The following is a 21,016-nucleotide window of genomic DNA, read 5'->3' as shown; positions in this document are numbered from 1 at the left end:
ATGTGTAGGGAAAGGCCACCCATTTAGGAAGGAAGGATGTGACTTGAGTTCTCTACATCCCAACCTAGGTGGGATGCCATTTGGTGGTGCAATGGCTAGTGGGAAAAAACAGTAGTTGGCTATTCCTGGCCCATTTGTGTCCTAAGTTACAGGGCAGGGTTTCAAGTCCCCTCTGTGGGTCTGTCATCACCTTTCAACTAGCTCACTCCCTGAGGGAGCATGCCCTCAGCTGGTTCCATACTTTCGGAAGGGTCTCCTGTTTCTTTGTTTGTTGTTTGTTTGCTTAACCTTCTGGCACTTTCTACTGTCTTGCATAAAAGATGAATATCTGCAAATACAGGGGCCCTGGAAAATTCTAGTCAGTTCCCCATGCACATCCTTCCGATTTGGTGAAACTTTAAGAAGTTCTTCCTACTCTGGGAGTCTCCTCTAATCTTGTGAATGTGGGAAACAGGGTGGGCTGAGAGAGGTGCTAACAACTCAACCCAGGAGCCATGTGTGCTGCCCCATTCTACGAGACAGGCCTCGTATGGGGTGTCTGCCTCTCCTGCCCTCCTCTTCTTCCTGCTCACTAAAGACACTTTCTCCCTCCTGCTCACTGAGGACACTTTCTGTCTTAAGATTTATTTTGAATTATGTGTATGTGTGGGTTTGTGACCTCCAGGTACTCTTGGAGGTTAGGACCTGGAATTACAGGTGACTGTTCACCATTGTGGGTACTGGGAACCAAACTCAGATCCTCTCTAAGTATATAACATCTCTAAGTAGCTCTTAATCACTAAACCATCTCTGTGGCCCACTGGAGACACTTTCCTGCATTGATCCAGTAGATCCATAGGATGGAGTTTTTGATCCCATTTTATAATAGAGAAAGGGGTCTGGAGTGAAGCAGGAGGAACTCCTAGAGTACTCTTGATAATGCAAATGGCCATGGTCAAGGAAGTAGACCACCCATTAGGTTATCATATTGAATGGCTAGTAGTGATTATATAACCTAAATGGTATCCCCTTGTTTCCATCAGCATCCTACAGGGTCAACTTGTTTAGTTCTGCCATGAGGAGCTAGAAACGGACTAGCCTGGGGCTGTGTGGGCTTACCATGGGGGGGAAAACAAAAGAGGTTCCTGTGGTCCCAGCTGTGTCCCAGAAAGGGACAACACTGTGAGGTGGTGTGCACCTTGTTTCTGGGGTGTGGTAGAAAGGGCTCAGCCCCCATGCAATGATGCAGCTGGGTTGATGAGAGCACCTCTGATGTCCTTGCCATGCATGTTCAAGGTGTGGATTTCAGTATCTGCCTTGTGGTGTTAGGGAAACAAGCTTCTTTGGTCCAAGGGTTTCCTTAGCGTTTTAAAACCATAGCTTTTTGTCTGTTCAACACTTCTCTGTACCCTCACCCTTTCTGGATGAGGCTTACCTGTCCAGATGTGGAAAGATGCCCAAGGAACTTTAAGAAGAGGGCCCCTTCTTCTAGTCTCCCAAGAAGTAAAGGCCAAGACCATCTTTGTCTGGCCTTTTTGCTAAGTGTGGTTTGATTTGGGCTTTAAAAACAAAGACTTTTTACTTTAATCTGTATATATATATATGTGTGTGTGTGTGTGTGTCTGAGTTTTCAAGCTACACCACCTACATGCAGGTGCCTACACAATCCAGAGGGCGTCAGATTCCCAGGAACTAGAGTGACAGGCTCATAACTAGAGTTATGAGCCACATGATGTGGATTCTGGGAACCAAACTTGAATCTCCTGGAGGAGCAGTCAGCACTCTTAACCCCTGAGTCAGCCCTCTAGCCTCTGATTTGGCCTTTGAGATCTTGGGTGGAGAACGTGAGATTCCAGGGTGGTCTGACTAAATAAAGATCCTGTTTTAGGATTTGGGTCTGAACTGTCTCTCATAGGCTCTTGTTGACTTGGACACAGGTGCAGGAGCATTCCAAGATGGGTCATAAAGGATCTGACCTTGTCAGTTGATGGCTTCATGAGCTTTCGACAGGGTGCAAAGTCAGGAGATGGTTCCAGGCTGAACAGCCATTGAGAGCATGCCCTTATGTTCTGTATCTTGTCTCCATTTCTTCCCTCTGTCCTTAATTCTTGACTCCAGAAAGGTGAGGAGCTTTGCCTTGCTCTCCCTTTGTGGCCCCTGCTGCTGAGATGTATTCCCATGCTCCTGTACCTTGAAGGGAGGCATTCTGTCTTCAGGAGATGACAAGGAGGAGGATTAATAGCTTAGGTGTCAGTGGCCTCCTAAGGTGTCTACACCTACAGAGGGTTCAAGGTTAAGTGGGGAGGGGCAGGCCTGAGTTCAAATCTTGACTCAGCCTTTTATGGTAAGAAGCAAGTACCACCATTCCTTTGAGCCTTAGTTCCCTCTTTCCGAAAAGGAGGTCATGGTGTGTACCTTGCAGGGGTGTGGTGCTGAGCACTGTGTCTGCATGTAGTAGTCAGAATTGCCATCTCCCTGTCCCTGGACACTAGGGAGCAAACTCATGCATTTCTGCCTCTAAATTCTTTTACAGGGAATACCTTCAGCACCCTGGCAGGGCTGGTCTTTGATTGGACAATTGTGAAGGATACAGAGGCCAATGGATTCTCAGACTCCCACAATGCCCTACGGTAAGAGGCTCTGCGACAAGGCCTGGCTACCTTTGAGTAGATGCAGAAATTTGAGGTCCTTAGGCTTTCTCCTGTCAGTGAAAAGGCTAGGGCACCTCCCAGGATGCTTGGTGCTTACAGTGATTGATTGAGAAGAGTTTAGTGCTTCCCAAGCATGCAAGCAGCCTCTGTGGTGCATTGTGGTATATGCTATGGGAACTTGTCAGAGATATTGGGATATCTAGCTGAACAAAGAAGACACAGAACTCTGAAAGGCTGACTTGGGGTGCAAGAGACATGTGGGTGACCCTAGAGGGAAGTGTTTCCCTGGTGAGAAAGTTAAAGGGGAGGCAAGTTCTGGCTAAGAGGACAGGCCAGCAACAAGAACAGTTTTTAGAATAAGCTGGGTCTCCAACAGAGTACAGACAGACTCATAAAGAGAGGGTGTCAGTGCATCTGGACTCATTATACCCCTCCCCCAGCATCTGTCTGGCCCATGCCACTTCTGACCTTTCCACTTTCCAGCCAGGGAAACTGAGGTTTGGAGAGAGTGGGCCTGTTGGTAAGTGGCTCAGTTGGCACTTGTACTCAGCATGGAAGCTGCTGAGCCTGTGATGAGTCAAATGTATAACTGACAGAATGAAAAGTTCTTTCTGAGTCAGCAAGATGGCTTGGCGGGCAAAGGGTCTTCTTACCAAGATGATGTGAGTCCCCAGGTCATGCTACATGGAAGAAGGAGAATTGACCCCTGCAAGTTGTCCTCTGACCTTTTTACTTGAGCCATCACTCACTCACAAGCACACGCATGCGCGCGCACACACATGCACACGGATTAGGGTGTTAATAAATGTAAAAGAAATTTTTTCTTTTTAAGTTTCTTTCCTAAGACATACGCCTTACATTTAAAGCCCTGGTTAAAGGCTCTGTTTGTTGGCTGGAGTGGTAATAGAGCGATTCAATTTAAAACCTACAGAAAATGCCAATGTAGCGCAGAAAACTTTTCCCTAAATTACCTGAGGGCCTGTTGGCCTGGGAGATGTCTAATTACCTTTGCTCATTTTACTGTGTTTCCACTACCATTAGGATATTTTCTTGAGTATCTACAATACAGTTATCAAGACCAGGAATTTGGGGCTGGAGAGATGGCCCAGCGGTTAAAAACATTGGCTGCTCTTACAGAGGACTCAGGTTTGATTCCCAGCACCCTTGTAGCTCATAGCTATCTGTAGCTTTGGTTCCAGGGGATCCACACCTTCTTCTGACCTTCACAAGCACTGCATGTACATGGAGCACAGATATATGCAGGCAAGACACACATCAAAATAAAAGTAAATATTTTTTTAAAAAATCAGGAAGTTCACCCATATGCATGCTATCTTCAGAACGTATACTAGCAACCCACGGTCACATACTACATGCTGTCACTTTCCTTTTTCTTTTTTTCCCTGTCAGCCTGGACAATCCCTTGGTCTTTCTTTGATTTTCAGGATCTTGACACTTATGAAAATGACAGTCCAGGTGGTGTGTGTCTGATGCTGGTGTGGTCCTGGGCATGGGACCTAGGTCATGTGCATACTAGGCTGCACTCTGTTACTGAGCAATTGGATGATTAACCACAGCTTAGCACAGCGCAGGATTCATCCTGGGGAGGCAGTAAGCGTGTCCTGCAGGCTGCTCCATTTTGGGCAGAGCAGGGGGCTTGTTGTGAATGCTGGCTGAAAGAAAGACAAGGTAGGGACACATAAGCCAGTAGGGTTCACTATGTGACCTTTCTGCTAAGCTGATCATCATTACTGACCCTTTTTGAGTTGGGACCTTGGGTTTGCCTTTTAATGTGAGTTTTCCTTGTGGACTCAGCTGATTGTCTGAAATTCCAGTGTTGATAGAGTGTCCATTCCCAAGATCAGGTGTATTCCACAGACACATTGCTGCTCTGACTCAGAGAGTGGCAAAGATGTGTTTCTAATGTTTTCAGGCAGTATGGTTTCTGACAACAGCACCCCTTATTCAGGGGTCTATCAGGAGGAGACCCTGATAATAATGAATGCCACACTGGGTTCTGAGAAATTCTATGCTCAAGTCTCATGATGTATTTTCCTTTCAGAATTCTCACCTTCTTGGAATCTACGTATATCCCGCCTTCCTACATCTCAGAGATGGAGAAGGCAGCCAAGCAGGGCGATACCATCCTAGTGTCTGGGATGAAGACTGGAAGCTCCAAGCTCAAGGCTCGCATTCAGGAGGCTGTCTACAAGGTGGGCCTAAGTTCACTGTACTGTCCCCACAGTGGGGTAAGGATGACAGTGGACTACAGAACGGGCTCGAGGGAGTTATGACTTTTGTGTCTTTCTGTTTGTTTGATGTGTGAGCCATGGCATAGGGAAGGGAGGCTGAGGCTCCAGGAGTCAGTGTCACAGATGTCACAGTATCTGTTCCCCAGTTTTGAAGGAGATACCTCATTTCCAGGAAGTGCTCTCCATCCTGATGCAGGGGCACACCTACCATCTGAGACTGGCTTCATGGCTTTTTGTGGATGGTTGTTTCTCCCCACCTTTCCCCAGTTAGTAAAAGGCTTTTCCTGCCAGCCTTGCTAGGCAGCACCTGCCCTGTGTCCAGACCTGTGTAGGCCATTGGGGTACTGAAGCAAATCTATGGAGATGGAAGATGGCCATAAATCCACCCAGAAAATTCTAGGTCTATTGTCATTCCTGTCAACAAGCATCATTTCTGCCATCAGTTTTCTCTGACAATGAAAGCCACAGCTCCTGGGGAATCTGGCACCCAGGGTACACTGGACAGGAGACCCTGTCATCCTTCTGCTCAGTCTCTCAGGTTGCTCCTGAGGTCTAGACTGGACTTGAGGGGTGAGCTGGGGAAGAGACCAGGGAGTAGGAACTGAGTACACACAGCAGTCCCCCTTTCCGGTCATCCTGGACCTCTGAGCATTTGTGGAGTGAGAGCCTAAGCACTGGTAGCCACAGCATCTGTAGACATTGCTCTTGGCTCCTCTGGTTTCTTTCTGTGTAGTTACTGTCACTTTAAATCAAGATAGGACATGGGAAAGGTACAGTGAGTAGTCATATGTTTTTTTCAGTGACAATTTTAAATGCATCCTGATACCATACCCATGGGATTCTCCTGGGGTTTAGGAGATAAAAGTGATATCCTATTTCTCCATGTCTCAGTAAGGACATACTCAAAAGTCAAAAATTAAACAATTCTGGGGCTTTAGCTATACCTGAGCAGTGTACTTAGTATGGGCCAGTCCTCGTATCAGTCCCCAGCTCTGCATAAAAATATAACGAATTGGGCTCTAGAGGTGGCTTAGTACTTAATTGTGCTTGCTGATCTTACAAAGAGCTCAAGTTCATTTCCCAATAACTACATCAGGTGGCTCAGAATCTAGATATAGGGTAGCCCCTGGCCTCCGTAGGCACACTCACACATGTAGCATATACACACAAAGACACACATACATACACATAATTTACGAGACAACAAGTGTTAAAAAAAAAAACCCAGACAATAACAACAAAACAACCATGGGTTGAAGAGATGATTCAGCAGTTAAGAGCACTTGCTACTTCTGCAGAGGATTTGGGTTTTGTTCCCAGTACCCACGTGGTAGCTCATAACCATCTGTAACTCCAGTTCCAGAGTATCCAACACTCTCTTCTGGCCTTAGTGGGAATGAGGTATGCATGTGGTGCACAGACACACATGCAGTCTAAACAGCACACCCATATTATTAAAACACACACGCACGCACACACGTGCACACATAGCCACAGAGCATACCACTATCACCCCCAAACCAAAAAGCCTTAAACCTTTCTTACCCACAATTCCTCTGCTCTGGTTCCTCACCCCACCTCACCTTCTTTCTCCTTTTCTCTATGCTAAGAATGTTCGCCCTGCGGAGGTAAGGCTGCTGATCTTGGAGAATATCCTTCTGAATCCAGCCTATGATGTCTACCTGCTGGTGGGGACGTCCATTCGCTACAAGGTTCAGAAGATCAGGCAAGGGAAAATTACAGGTACATTCGTGACTGAGAAGTCATGTTAGATGTTTCCCTCTTTCTTTTAAAAAGTATTTTATTTTTTATGTATATGGGTGTCTTGCCTGAATATTGAGGGGTGGAGCTCTGTGCACACAGTACCTGTGGAAGCCAGAAGAGGGCAGTGGATCCCCTGGAAAACTGGAGTTAGCCACTATGGTATAACTGCTGTATAGGTACTGGGAACTGACCCTGGGTCTTCTGTGAAAGAAGCTGGTGATCATAACCACTGAACTCTCTCTTCAGCCATTTCCCTGTTTCTTACTGTGATAAAATACACAGCACAGGAAGTTCACCGCTGTAAAGATTTTGTGTGTACAGATCAGTGGCGTTACATTCCTTCATAGCACTTTGTAACTGTCACCTCATCCATCTCCAGAACTTTTTCAGTGTCCTCATTAATAAACACACCCCATCCCCTCCTTCACACCCAACACCCACTAACCACTGTCTAATGAAGTTGACTGCTCTGGGGGCCTCAGTTACATGCAATCCTGTGTACTTGTTCTGCAACTGGGCTCCTATTGACTGTGTCCTCAAGGTCCGTTGCTGTCTAGACCTTGAGGTATCAGACCACATTTTATTCATCTGTCTGTCCTTTGACAGTTGGCATGGCTCCATCTTTTTTTTTTTTTTTTTTTTTTTGTCATGAAGAGTGCTATGAACATGGGTGTGCTTATAGCTGAGTCCCTGTTTTCAATTCTTCTGGCTGCATTTAGAGCAACTTCAGACCTATTGGCTCACGTTAGACCAGGATGTGCCCATGGCCTGCCTCTGACTGATGAGCAAAGTTGAGCTTTGTCTTGGGTGGACCATTTCTGCTCAGGATGTGAGAAAAACATGATTGACAAGAGTGGAGCTATTCTGGAAATTCTATGGTATTTTAGAAGGTGAGGGTAGATGAGCTGGTCCTCCTAGGAATCCTGACAATGTAGTTCATAGATGAAGGAGTATGGTCTCAGAACACAGTGCTCAGAGGACCTCAAGACTAGTGTGCTGCATTCAGGGTTGTTCATCTAAGGGCTTCAGCACATGACTCCCCAGGTGACCACCAGAGTGGCAGGTGGCATTTAAGAGGCCTGTAGATGCTGCTACCTACAAGAGACTTAAGGCTACAGTTTCTTACATTGAATTCTAGGTTGCATAGCAATTCATGGATGGGAACCTGAGAGGTACCACGTCTATGAACCACCAGCAGTGTCTGATTAGTCATCCTGGAGTAGGTATTGCTTGGTCCCTACCTCCTGTTTCTGTACCCAGTTCTCTGAGGACAAAGAGGGAAGGAAGAAGCTTGTGTTTTGTGAGTGTCTGCTGCATGCTGAGCAGGTAGATCAGCCTTTTGCATGACGTCCAGTCAGAGTAAGGATACTGTACAAGAGAATGTGCAGGGAGCCCAGCCCAAGGGTCCTGTCAAAGCTTGATATCACATTTGACTGAGGAAAGAAGTTATGGAAGGACAAGGATGGTTCTAAGACTGTGGCAAGGTTTTCTGGGACTTGGTGAAGCAGTTGGAAGTGGAGTTCTGTGGTCACCAATGTGACAGCGTAAGAAGGAATGTGATTGGGAGAGTGAAAAGACAGAGAACACAAGCAGGTTGTATAAAATTCTGCAAGGATACAAGCCAGGAATGGCATTGTCTTGAAAGATGAGGACTTGGAAAGGGTAGCATTGTGGTTGTCCTCTGAGCTAAGCAACTAACATCTTGGGACATTCATGTGTGCCCCTTGCAAAAGATCATCCCAGCTAGGTTCACTTACAGTTTACATCCCACATAGAGAGGAGGAAAGGCACAGGGACTTCTCACCTGAGTATCCAGCTGCTCCTGCCACCTGGCTGCCTTAACTGCATGGGCCTACAGGAAAGCCAACATCCCTACTGGGTAAGGCTTGAGCTGGTTGCGGGAGGAATGCCCACATCCCTGTAAGCAACTCCTCACCTGTGCTCTGTAAGGAAGTCCAATAAACTCCTTGGTTCCCCAGAGTAAACTTTGGTGGAATTGTGCCTCTGCTTTTCATTGGGCTCATGGGAGGAAAGGTGGCTTTTGCTTACATTCCCCTGGAGAAGAAATTGTACCTACAGGTGGACATTGCCGAAAGTGTTTCACTAGGACTGAGCACCTCTGAAGGTCAGAATAGTTCTGAGAACTCTTCCTTTTAGAACTCGGCAGCCCTGGGAGGTGAGCTTCTTGAAGACTCCCTGGTGTAGGCAGGGACACAGAGGAAAACCTGAAGGCCACAGAACTATAGAGTCCTACTGAGTATTATCTTTTTGCTCCTGTCTCCTCAAAAGAAAGTCAGGAAAACATACTAAGGATAGTGTCTGGGCTTTGTATTTCTTCTAGCAATAAGATGGAGATGGTCTACTATACAGGGTCTATTAGAGATGACACTGGCCAGGTTGGAAGAGGAGGGGAAGCCAGCATGGCTGGGAGGCACTGGGCTGGTATTTTAAGGAGCTTATCATAAATCAGCACCCAAGTTTACCCGGCCCTGCTTCCTGACTGTGGATGTGTGTAACCAGCCGCCTCATACTTCCCCTATTGTGCCTTTCAAACTGTGAGCCCAGAGCCCTTTTCTTCCTCAAATTTCTATTGTCAGGCCTTTTGGTAAATAGCTAGCATAGTGGTTCATGGCTCAGAGAATTAGACCTTCCAAAGGTTCAGAAACTTTGGAGATTTGGTGACTCATCTGCCGTAAAAATTGAGGGTAATAGCCCAGGAGAGACATCCCAGAGCCAGAAAGAGGCGAGTCCCCTGCTCTCATAGGTTGGCCACATGCCTATGTGATGGTTGATGATGTTGGCCAGGCATGGAGAGGCTTCTGGAGAATGCCCTGGGAAATAGCCTGCCGGCATTGGTTTACCAGGAGCAGAGTACACAGGTGGGCCCCCCGCCATTTTCTTCATATGGTCTTTTTCCCCATCCCTGTCTTTTGAGTGCTTTCATCATGTTTAGTTGTTGGCATATCTTTTAACTTCCAGAGCTGGATTTACCCATTCTGTTTGGAAATTAATATCCAACTTACATTAATTGGCATTTTCTTTCATAAATTTATGAAGTCTAGAAATTGGGAATTTCACTGAGACTTTCACATTAAAGAAATCTGTGGCTGGTCATGGTAGTGTCTCTGATCAGGCCCTCAGGAGGATGAAGCAGGCAGATCATGAATATAGATGATCCTGGGGTAGAATACGCTATCAAAGTCAGCCTGGGCTATGGATCAAGGCCTTGTCTCAAATAGAAAAGCATGAAGATTCATTGAAAGTGATCAAAGAGGCACCCCTTCCCAGTCAGGAATTCTGAATTTATAGCAGCTTTTCAAGATGAGTATTTTGGTTTGAGTATAGATGTTGACAGTTTGGATGACCTGCAGAAATCTTTTAGTTATGTGTATGGATGCTTTGCCTGCATGTATGTGCTCCATGTGTGTTCCTGCAGAGGGCAGAAGAAGACATTGGATCCCGTGGAACAGGCATTACAGATGATTTATGAGCTTCCATGTAGGTGCTGGGAATAAATCAAACAAGTGCTCTTAACCACTGAGCCTCTTCTCTTGCCCCAGAAGTTTCTAATAAAAAAAATATGTATGTATATATGTGTATGCATATTTATATTCTTAGATATATAATGTGTGGGTGTTTCTTGCATGTTTATCTAAGCACCACTGTGTGCCTGATGTCTGGAGGCCAGAATAGGGTGTTAGATAGTTGTGATCTACTATATGTGTGCTGGGAATAGAAACTGGGTCCTTTGGAGTAGTGGCCAGTGCTCTTAATACCGAACCATTTCTTTAGCCCCAGCCTGTAAGAACCTTCTAGCACAAAACAGGAACACAGGCTTAGCCAGCATAGCACCTCTGAGGTACCTCTCCAGTCCAACTCATTCTTAAAATTCTGCTGCACTCTCCCCACAAGGGAGCTGGTGTATGTGTCACGGGTGGCAGAATGCCTTTTCTGCACCGTGTATTGTAGTGCTTCTGTGTGAGCACTTGATGCAGACCTATGCATTGTTTTCTTGGGTCTCTACAGCTTTCCACTGAATCTAGGCAGAAGTCTATATGACTCCATAACTCCTACATTCTGCAGGTTTACTAAACCTGCATCATGGGATGGTACTGTGGTCTGCTACCAGCTCAAGCAGTAACTGGAGTGACTTGGCCTCAGCTGCTATGGCCTTTGAGGGCAAATCATGGGAAAACATTTTGCTAGGATGCTTTATGGCCATGTAGTAACACACCTAGAGGGCTTCTGTGAACATGTGTTATTGAGCCCCACTCCTGATGCAGCAGGTTCTTAGACATACCCTCTGCTCCTGCATCACTCATCCACATGAGGTTCCAGGTGATGCTGATAGCCTAGGGATTGCACTCTGAGGACCTATGATTCAGAAGCAAGTCGCTGAGGACTTTTTGGAGCACACAAGAGGTGCAGAAGGTAGGCAAGTTGCTTCTTTTCCCAAATCCCCTTAGGTTCCTTCACTGGCCATATTCCATTCCAGGCCAAGAAGTGGTACATGGCTGCAACTCTACTGACAGTGAGTGACTGGTTAGAACATGCCAAGGATGCAGGGGAGAGTATGTGAAAGTGGTTAGACTTGGAGGCAGGGGGTGCTAGTTTGTTCCTAACTAGCTATATGTCTTAGTTGATATTCTGTTAGATGGAATACTCAAGGCTGGTCCTTGCTATAACTCACAATCTGGAGATCCAAGATCTCTACCTTTTGTTTGCAGACCCTTGACTGTTTCTCCTCAAGGCAGGTGGATCACGATGGCACCATGTGCCACGTTGGTAAGAGAGGAAGCCAGGCTTGCTCTTCCATAACAGGAGCTAACTAAGGTTCTAGACCTGCCTTCATTCCTTTCTAGACCATGCCTCTAGTGACCTGACCACCCTCCCCTAGGCCACATGTTTTGTTTTTTAATTTCTTATTTTTTTAAGGTTAAGCTTTTGAAATTACGTGTTTGTGTTTTTGTGAGTTTATGCATGCAGGTGCCTGTGGTGTTATAGGTATCAGATTCCCTGGAACTAGAGTTACTTGCATTCGTGAGTTGCCCAAATGAGTCCTCTGCACTCTTATTCACTGAGTCATCCCTCCAGCCCCCAATCATTAATTTCTCTCTCTTTCTCTTTGGGGGTAGAATATGTAAGCATGGGGGTATACCTGCTGCTGGTCTGAGAACAACCTCAATGTTGGTCCTAAATGTCCACTTTGGTTGAGACAGGGGTTCTTGTTATTCACTGCTGCTTACACCAGACTAGCTGATGTGCAAGCTTCCGGGGATTCTTCTGTCTCCCATCTAGCCACAGGAATGCTGGGATTGCAGGCACAAGCTACCGATCTTGCTTTATGTGGGTGCTGGGATTTGAACGCCCATCCTCATCCTTACTGAGCAAGTGCTTTATCAACTGAGCCACATCTCCAGCCCCGGCCACACCCTTTGAAGTGTTCACCAAGCTGAGGGCCAGACTTCTAGCATATGAAGTTTGGGTTCTCAACACAGTGGATGTCATGGCAGACCATGAGCTAGCTTCTGCTCAGCCCTATCTAAAGTTGGTGTATCAGTAATCCTTGTTCCTAGGGTTGTTGAGGGATGAGATAAGAGAAATTGGTCATGAGACATCTAAGCAAGCCCAGGGCATCTTGACCTTGAAGTCAGCTCTCACTTTCTCTTTCCTGAGAACTGAATTCTTGTCAGCAGTTGTCATTCAGATCAGAAGTGCTTATGTTCTCTGCCCAGATGTTGCTTTTCCTAGAATCTGTGATTTCCTGGGGAATTGTTCTGTGTTCTGGACTACTGTTGGGAAAGGTATTTTTATACAAAATAGATACAGAGGTGCACAAATAGTGATCAGAACAAGAGTCATTCTTCGTTGATGGTAAGCTGAGCATCTGAAACTCAGTAGGATACCGTTGGCTACAGCCTTTTTGGTAATACCAGTGAGAACCCCACTGGAGCCTGGATGTAGAGAAGAGCTTGCTCAATTCAGGGCATGGTCAGATGCCCACCCCTGAAGAGATGCATTCTTCAAGCAGCTGTCATGACGGCAGGTGCCCAGAGTCAGGCCTGGAGAAGGCTGTATTGGTACCCAGCATTTCACATCTTTACCTTCCCAGCTTTTCTTGTCTCTTTTCACATCCAGAACTCTCAATGCCTTCTGATCAGTATGAGCTGCAGCTTCAGAACAGCATCCCAGATCCTCAAGGAGACCCTAACCGGCCTGTGGCGGTCCTGACACAGGAAACATCGAGGGTCACTGCCATGCAGATGGGACAGAGCAACCTGGTCCTGGGCCACAGGAATATCCTCTACTCTGGCACTGTGTCATGCCTACTACTTTGAAGCCAAGTTGTTTTTCTCCTTTAAAGCCAGCCAGGACTAAAAATAGCACTGTTTTCCCCATCTGCCTGAAAATCAGAAAGAACCTAAATAGCAACCCGCTGAGTGGAATTGCTCACCTCTGTGCGTGACTCAGAGAGACTCCCAGAGATGGAGTCTGTGGCAGAGGCGCACATCATTCCAGGCTTCTGGAAGCTTCTCAGGAACCACAGCCCCCTCGTAGGGGACCTGGCAGAGGCTGTGTGAATACTGGCATATAGGTTGTTGAGAATCCAAGATTGATTGTATGCCATGTGGTTTCTGAGGTCCCTTGCAAAGACCCTGGTTTTTAGGGTAGTACAGCAAGGGTCTTGACTCTCCCGCACCTTTGCTCTAATTGGCCTAAGCTAGAGGTTCTGAACCCACCTCTCAGTGTACATGGTGTCTGCATGTGCTCAAGCCACGTGAGTCAGACTGGAGCCCAAGCTGCTTTTTTAAAATTTTGTCTCTGAAGTTTTGTACCTTAATTAAGAATTCAGGTATCCGCATGCAAGGAGCTTCCAGGCTGCCCAACAGCACCATCTATGTGGTTGAAGCCGGGTACCTAGGTAAGTGTGGCCCCCTGGGGGGACATTGATAGCTTGTGACTTCGTCAGTTCAAGAAATCAAAAAGTACAAGCAAGAACTGCAGTTCAGCTTGGCAGTATGTGTCTTAGTTAACACGAACCTGACCACATCCTCTGCCAGATTCAGGGGCATCAGTCCTCAGCCCCAGCATCATGCAGACCTGACTGTACCTGACAAGGTTGGGGACCCTGGTGCTCGGTTACAGAGCATCCTTAGGTTGACATAACAGTTGGCAGTGCCTTGGCCAGGAAGAAGGGGGAGGCATTAGAGAGAGGAGGAAACCATCTGAGGTAGCAGTAAAACACTCTGAGGTCCACTAGGGCCTAAGAGCTTCAGTGATAGTCAGCACCAAGACCTTTGGGATATATGTGTCATGGGTGCCACCATGGCAACATTTCTTGGGGTGTGAGGCAACTCACCTGTAGAGTACACTGCCAAAGTTCAGTCAGAAGAAGGATGGCCAGATGGGCAGCAAAACCTTTAGGGACCTCTTGTCAGAGAGCTTGTGAGCCTCTTGTGATGCAGAATCCAGTTGACAAGTAGCAACCCCAGGGAGGGTGACCATTTGTGTCTCAGCAGCATCCTTTACCTGATTGGTCTGTGATGAGACTTAGCTTCACAGCAGAGGCCATTACAGACAGGTGGCAAGATTGTGGTGGGAATAAACACCAGGGCAGAGGAAAGACTTCTGGAGAGTCTGTGTATGACAGGTGCTGTGTCAGACTGAACTTCTGTGGTGGGAAGGGTGAAGAGAGTGAACAGCTTGGCTGGCATTGTGCAGATGAGAAAACAAACAGTATCGTGGGAATAGAAGTAGCTAGTCTGGCATCCTAGCTCAGTACCCTCAGAGCCCAGACCCAGATACACCTTGTCCAGAGCTCTCCAGTGCTCTAGCCTGGGATACAAAACCTGTCCTAGCTTCAAGCTAGTCCTGCTATGCCTGAGAGCTTGAACCTCCTGTCACTGCAGATGAGACACAGTATCACCACAGTGTACACATCCTTCAGCCTCAGAGTCTAAACAGCCATGGTCTTGGCCCGACCTGTGTGACAATGGGATAGACTTACATTGGCCAGTGAATAGACCAGCTGAGGAATCAGAGTGTAGATGGGCTGTGGCCTCAGGCTAGATCTACTGGAACCTTAGGCGTTGAATAGGTCTGGCTGCTGGGGCTTCTACATGGGTGGGTATATAGTGCTTAGCCTCAGGTTCTTTCTCAGTCCTGCTGCCCTTGTAGCCTGAGTGTTGAACTCCCTACTTCTTGTTCTAGGGTTCACAGTCCACCCTGGTGACAGATGGGTGCTTGAGACTGGGCGTCTATATGCAATCACCATCGAAGTATTTGATAGGTCCAGCAACAAGGTCTACCCATCTGACGTGAGTGCCTGCTGGGGTTCTGATGGAGGGATGCTGATGCCACAGGGTCCCCACATATGCAGATTCAGAGCTTCCTGTGGTACTTTTAGGGCTGTGGAGATGGTATCATGGGGTCCCTGTTAGACTGTGAGTTGGTGTCATCCCCTCGTGCAGGGCTGGGGGTAGATAGCCCAGGCAGCAGGGCCTATGTGGATAGTGGTAGTGGTGGTAGTTCTGTGTGTTCCTATTCCTTACATGGGGTCCTGAGGTGAGAGTTCATTTTGCTTTGGAGATAGTCTGGGGTCTGGATATACCTGCTGCCTTCCAGAAGCTCTCAAGTGACCAAGGCCACCATGTTTAGCTTCTGAGAAGGTATGCAAGATGAGTTGGGGAGTGGTGGTCATCCTTCTGTCACGAAGGAGAGCCTCCCAGTGCCCTCACATAGGTCACACAGTCTCTTGCTGTAGTGTTAGGGATTTTAGGAGGCCAGCCTCCTTTTTCTTCTGGCAGAGGTCCTTCAGTCCCCTGCTGAACAATGACTAGACAACGGCTATGCTTGAAACCCCTGCTGTCAGGGACTCAGCTCTCTATTTAAATTCATTGTTTCATCGCAACTCCAGGATCTGGAGAGTGACAGTAGACTGTCAGCTACCTTGAGGATCACACATCCATCTAGAACTGTGGTGCTGGGTCTTGGGGCCTAATGCTAGGCAGGGAGGAATCAGAGCACTAGGGCCTCCTTCCTTCTGCCTGCTTTGTTTAAGAGGCTTTGGGACCACGGAGGCTCCCAGCCTGGCCTGGCTACTGTTTTGGAGCTCTCCCAGTCTCGTGATGTCACACTCATCTTTTAGAAGCTACCCTTACCCATCCCGCTTACCTTTCCAGAACATCCGAATTGAAGCTGTGATTCCTGCTGAGTTCTTTGAGGTTCTGTCTTCTTCCCAGAATGGGTCTTATCATCACGTCAGGGCGATCCAGAGTGGCCAGACAACCATCAGCGCTACCCTCACCTCTGTGGTGGACCAGGTGAGTTGATGCCAATCCTTTTCCGTATCCTAGGCCCTGGGCACCCATAACCCAACTCTGAGGGTAGAAATGTCAATTGGCACAAACTTTGCCCCAGGACAAACTCTGCCTCTGCTCTGGTTCCTAAGGAGACTTTCCCACTTTGGGCTTGAGCTCCAGATGCCCTTGGCTGTCATAGCTTGTTGGGGATCTTCCTGTGCATAAGCTTTCTCTTCCTGCACCCTGCACCCATCCTATAAAAATGGTCTACACCTTCTAAGATGGAATACAGATTTTGTTTGGGGATAGCATGGGCAGGAGGCCCACTTGCCCTCATTATTTGTTTTGTCTGCTTGAGTCCTTCAGCCTTTGTTTTTGTCTTGTACTGAAAAGACTCGTCAGCCTTTGGGAGCAGTATTTTACCAGTCCAGAACATTGTCAAGGGTATTCCTCTCCCCTGCCTCATACAAGCCCTCCAGACCTAAGGGAGGCAGCATGTGGAGAGGTAGGAAGGATCTGTACCCCAGACAGTGATGCCTCATCACTGCAGCTCCGGGTTTGGGTGAGATGCTCCAGGCCTCAGTTTCTTTATCTGTAAACTGGGGACAACCACATCCAGCCTGTAAGGAATACCTGAGGACTCAAATAAGTAGATTGTACACGAGTAACCATTAAAGATTGACAGCAAGTCCACTATCTTTTCTATACTCTTAGGAACACAGCTACCTTTTATGGACTGGTCCTCAAGAAGGGGCAGGGTCTAGGTGACAGAAAAATAACTAGTGATAATGTGGTTGCCATGGTGACATGCAGCAATCTCATCTTGCAGGATGGAGGGGTTCATATGCTTCAGGTACCTGTGTGGAACCAGCAGGAAGTGGACATTCATATCCCCATCACACTCTATCCCAGCATCCTGACATTTCCGTGGCAACCAAAGACAGGAGCCTATCAGTACACCATAAAGGTGAGTGAGAGACTGCTTTAGGTATTTTCTTTGAGGTGTTTCCTTGGGATGATGACTCTGTTTTCATCCTTTTCTATATTCATTTACTGAGACAGGAGCTGAACTATGTAGGACTCAGTAGGTTGGCTTAGAACGAACTATCCTGCTATCTTGGTCTGTCTAGGGCTGAGACAGGAGTATTTCACGTCTGTCTGCACTGGCCTCTGCACACTAAAGTCTGTCACCTTTCTTTACATGGGATTTCAGGTTGATCTCTGACCTAGAAGAAGGCCTGTCATTAACTCCCTGAAGAGGATTAGGAACAGGCAGAGCTGTGTTCTGGGTGTGCTTGTGAATTCTGCAAGTGGATCCATGACCAGGGTGGTTTCTACCCAGGTCTGAGCTCTGGGAGGTGACATTATCATAGATGTGTATTTGTATGTCAGTTGCCAGATCCCTGCAACTGGAAGACTGGAAATGAGATAGGATGGAGGAAGGGAGGGCCAAAGGGGACATCTGAGGAAATGTTGGCTTGTACCACGTTTCTATGGGCAGGCTTTTGGCTGTGTGTATAGGTATGATTTTTTGAATGTATGAACATGTGTGTACTTGGTATGCTATGTGTGTGTTTGAGAATGAGCTCATGAGTGTGTGTGCAAATGTGTATGTGGTGTTTATTTATGGTGTCAACATAAGTGAGTGTGAATGTAGGTATCAGATGTGGCTGAGTGTAAGGAGACATGTGAATAATGAGTGTGAACAGGTGTGTGAATGTGTGGCAGTGGGCATTTGTGAGCAGGGGTGTGTGTGTGTGTTTGTATGTGTGCATGCTCACAGTTCAACCTGGGTATGAATAGGTGAGCATGTTTGTGTGATAATGAAGAAGAGTGCAGACTTGCCCCCACCCTGTATTTTCCCAGGCAGGGAAGGGTAAGGGACTGATGGATTGGATCCCATGTCATTTTCCTCCCTAGGCCCAAGGGGGCAGTGGGAACTTCAGCTGGTCTTCGTCAAGCTACATGGTTGCCACGGTCACTGTCAAGGGCGTCATGACCACGGGCAGTGACACTGGACTCAGTGTCATCCAGGCTCATGATGTTCAGAACCCTCTCCATTTCGGTGAGATGAAGGTAAGATGATGATGGAGAGGTTCAAGGTAGAGGCTCCAGTCGCCCCTCAGGCCTCATTCAGAGCTCTTATTCCTCTGTCTGTAGTTGTAAGTGGGTGGGGGATTGATGGACCCATCCCAGCCCTGATCTCAAGGAGTCAGGCCCCATAGAACTGACTGCATGGCTACTCAGAACATGATGGGGGGTTCCCACGAGCTGTGCCCCAGCGACTCAGGCCCCACCTCAGGCTTTGTTGCCAGTCAGGAGAGGGAGACTGGGATAGTCTTCCTTACTGGGAGGAGAGGCCCGGGGAGGAATGGGCTGGGAGAGGATCCTTGCTGCCACCCCATCCTTTCCGGGCACTGGCCCAGCCCTTCACCTTATTTATCCTCACAGAAAATACCAGCAGCCCCGCTAGTCTTCCTCCTGATGGGCCTGGGCTCTTCTCTTTCTCTAGGTGTATGTGATTGAGCCCAGCAGCATGGAGTTCGCCCCGTGCCAGGTGGAGGCTCGAGTGGGCCACACCCTGGAGCTGCCCCTGACAATCAGTGGTTTCATGCCTGGAGGTGGCAGTGAGGTGGTTACCCTAAGCGACTGCTCCCACTTTGACCTGGTGGTAGAAGTGGAGAACCAGGGTGTGTTCCAGCCATTGCCAGGTAAACCAGTAGCAGAGTGGGAGCCAAGACAGTGTGGGTTCTCTGTGGGCACCAGAGGGGCCACAACTTAAGAGGTGGCACTTGCCTGTGCTCCTGTCCATTCTGAATCCTGCCTGATGCATTACCCTTGACAGGTTTGTGTGCTCTGTATCTCTTTGATGTCTGAAAGGAGTCTCCTGTCCTTGTTCATATTTCAGTTCATGAAGTGGAACAGGTGCTCATACTATGATGTGTACTTGGGGTTTGGATTAGTTCAATCGTAATGCCTGTGACAGGCCCAGGCCACCCTGAGTACATTCTTCCCAGCCTCCTGTCTTGGGGGTAGTATTGGTGGTGGCTGACAGTGTCAGCCCTGCATGTGTGGGGCAAGCGGTTTTTCTGGCTGGCCTCATTGTGGCTGTGTACCTGTAACAGGAGGAGCTTGGTTGTTCCAGTGGTCATACAGGGCCTGTGCAGGGATGGGACACAGACCTGCAGCTCCAGTTTCTGTGAGATATGGCCTCCCAGAGGCATGGATCCAGGCAAGGTGAGGATTAGCTCTGATTTACAGGTTAGCCAATCTGTGGTATACTTGGATTATGAGTAGAAGCAGGCCATAGGTAGGGTGTTGGCGAGAACCAGGACAGCATTTGATGAATGTGCCCATGCCATGCCCCAAAGGTGGGAGCTTTAGTAGGACTTAGCACATGGTGAGCCTAGAACATCAGCGCCTATTCCATCACAGGGGGCTTGTACCTACTGAAGGTATTTGAGCAGAAAGGGATGTAAGTCTCAAATGGCACAGATACTTTCCAGGTGACTATGTGTCCCTGTGGTTGTGATGACATCCAGGGCTGCACAGAGGAAGAGGACATCTCTGAAAAGTGCCCAAGCAAAGTCACAGGCTGGTGGCCTTAGAAAATCTATTGTTTCCACATGTTAGCTATTTTGAATGGAAGAGGTGGCATTTTGAGGGAGAGAAACTGCTGGTGGCCAGAGATGGACTGTCCCCTGTACTGCCCTCACGCCCATCCCACAGGGTGTCAGTAGGGTGTCATTCAGGCTTCTGGGGCTAGTACACAGGGAGACTCCGGTGCCTGTAATTCAGCATTCCCAAGTCTGTTAAGCCCCTTCACTTACTGGCATTCTGTTCAACTTCTCTGAGTTTCAGTGTCTCCATGGGTCACGGGAAAACAGGTACGAGAGTTACGTGTGGACATCCCTCTGAACATCTTGAGGATTTCTCAGGGAGTCTTAATTCTGAAGATAGCAGCCAAAACAAATCCTTTGTGGTCAGAATTTCCCTCAGAAAGTGCTAGAATCTCCCTCGGTGTACAGGGTGTAGAACTTACCTAGGAAACTTGAACTTTGGGTCAGGGCACAGGGTACTCACGGAACCCAGCAGGCTGGGGCAGCAGATGTCCTTGTATGTGTGAGGGCCACCCTAGGGCACACATGACCCATGGGGCATGTATGGTTCTCAGGATAGGTTAGTAGTGCCTACCCCTACAAGCCAGGGTACGTGCCACCGGACTGTCTGAGAAAGGGACTGTATCAGGTTCCCTATTGGCAAAAGCAATATGGAGTGGAGCAAGTATTTGCAGATCATATTTCTGGTAGGGGGTTAAGATCTAGACTATGGAAAGAACTTCTCTGTGTCAACAATAAAACAGATAAATGATTTAATAGCTCACAAAGAACTTGAGCACATATTTCTGTGAATGTTACATGTAGTAGTCCCTATTGTAGGAAAAGATGCCCACCCTCATCAGTCATCTCAGAAATTCAAAGCAAAACGAGGACAGGGCTGGAGAGATGGCTCAGTGGTTAAGAGCACATGCTGCTCTTCCAGAGGACCTATGTTTGTTTCCTAGTACCCACATTAGGTACCTTATGACTGCCTAACTCCAGTTCCAGGGATCCAGCATCCTCTTCTGGCCTGTATGGGTATTGCATGCATATATGTGCATTACATATACATAATTAAAAGTAAAATAAATCTCAATAAAGAAACATAAAGAAAACTTCTCCCATTGAGGCAGCTACTATTACAGCAACAGAAACATCAAGGTTGTGAGGAAACTGGAATCCGTGCTCTTTTGGAAGATATTAAAAGGCAGCTACTGTGGAAAACATTGTGGTGGATTCTCAGAAGTTTAAGTAGAATTACTGTATGATCCAGGAAGTTCCATTTCTAGACGTAGACCTAAGGTTACTGAAAGTACAAATGCAAAGACATCTGTGTCAACCCAGAGCAGCATTATTCACTCATGCGGGCAGTCAGGTGCCGTCGGTAGATGACTGGGCTCAGGGCAGGTTCCGTCCCAAGAAGGAAGGAAGCTCTGATGTAGCCCGGCCCTGAGAAGCCTTGAGGACGT

The 21,016-nt window shown here is 47.6% G+C and overlaps 1 protein-coding gene across 1 annotated transcript in view; it reads left to right on the top strand.

Annotated features, from left to right (window-relative positions):
- Nup210 (nucleoporin 210) overlaps positions 1 to 21,016 on the top strand; it is a 95,265-nt gene that overhangs the window by 21,303 nt on the left and 52,946 nt on the right. Inside the window, exons 4-13 of the mRNA XM_050160327.1 lie at positions 2,513 to 2,609; positions 4,693 to 4,843; positions 6,493 to 6,625; positions 12,785 to 12,943; positions 13,500 to 13,568; positions 14,858 to 14,964; positions 15,829 to 15,969; positions 16,778 to 16,915; positions 17,869 to 18,024; positions 18,461 to 18,659. Coding sequence (XP_050016284.1) covers positions 2,513 to 2,609; positions 4,693 to 4,843; positions 6,493 to 6,625; positions 12,785 to 12,943; positions 13,500 to 13,568; positions 14,858 to 14,964; positions 15,829 to 15,969; positions 16,778 to 16,915; positions 17,869 to 18,024; positions 18,461 to 18,659 — 1,350 coding nt within the window. The remainder of the gene's footprint in view (positions 1 to 2,512; positions 2,610 to 4,692; positions 4,844 to 6,492; positions 6,626 to 12,784; positions 12,944 to 13,499; positions 13,569 to 14,857; positions 14,965 to 15,828; positions 15,970 to 16,777; positions 16,916 to 17,868; positions 18,025 to 18,460; positions 18,660 to 21,016) is intronic.

The sequence above is a fragment of the Alexandromys fortis genome, unplaced genomic scaffold (assembly GCF_014885135.2).
Source record: "Alexandromys fortis isolate MF-2015 unplaced genomic scaffold, M_Fortis_MF-2015_v1.1 scaffold_111, whole genome shotgun sequence".
In the NCBI taxonomy this organism is placed as follows: Eukaryota; Metazoa; Chordata; class Mammalia; order Rodentia; family Cricetidae; genus Alexandromys; species Alexandromys fortis.
The sequence above is the reverse complement of the archived record's forward strand: the minus strand, read 5'-3'. Positions and strand labels throughout refer to the sequence as shown.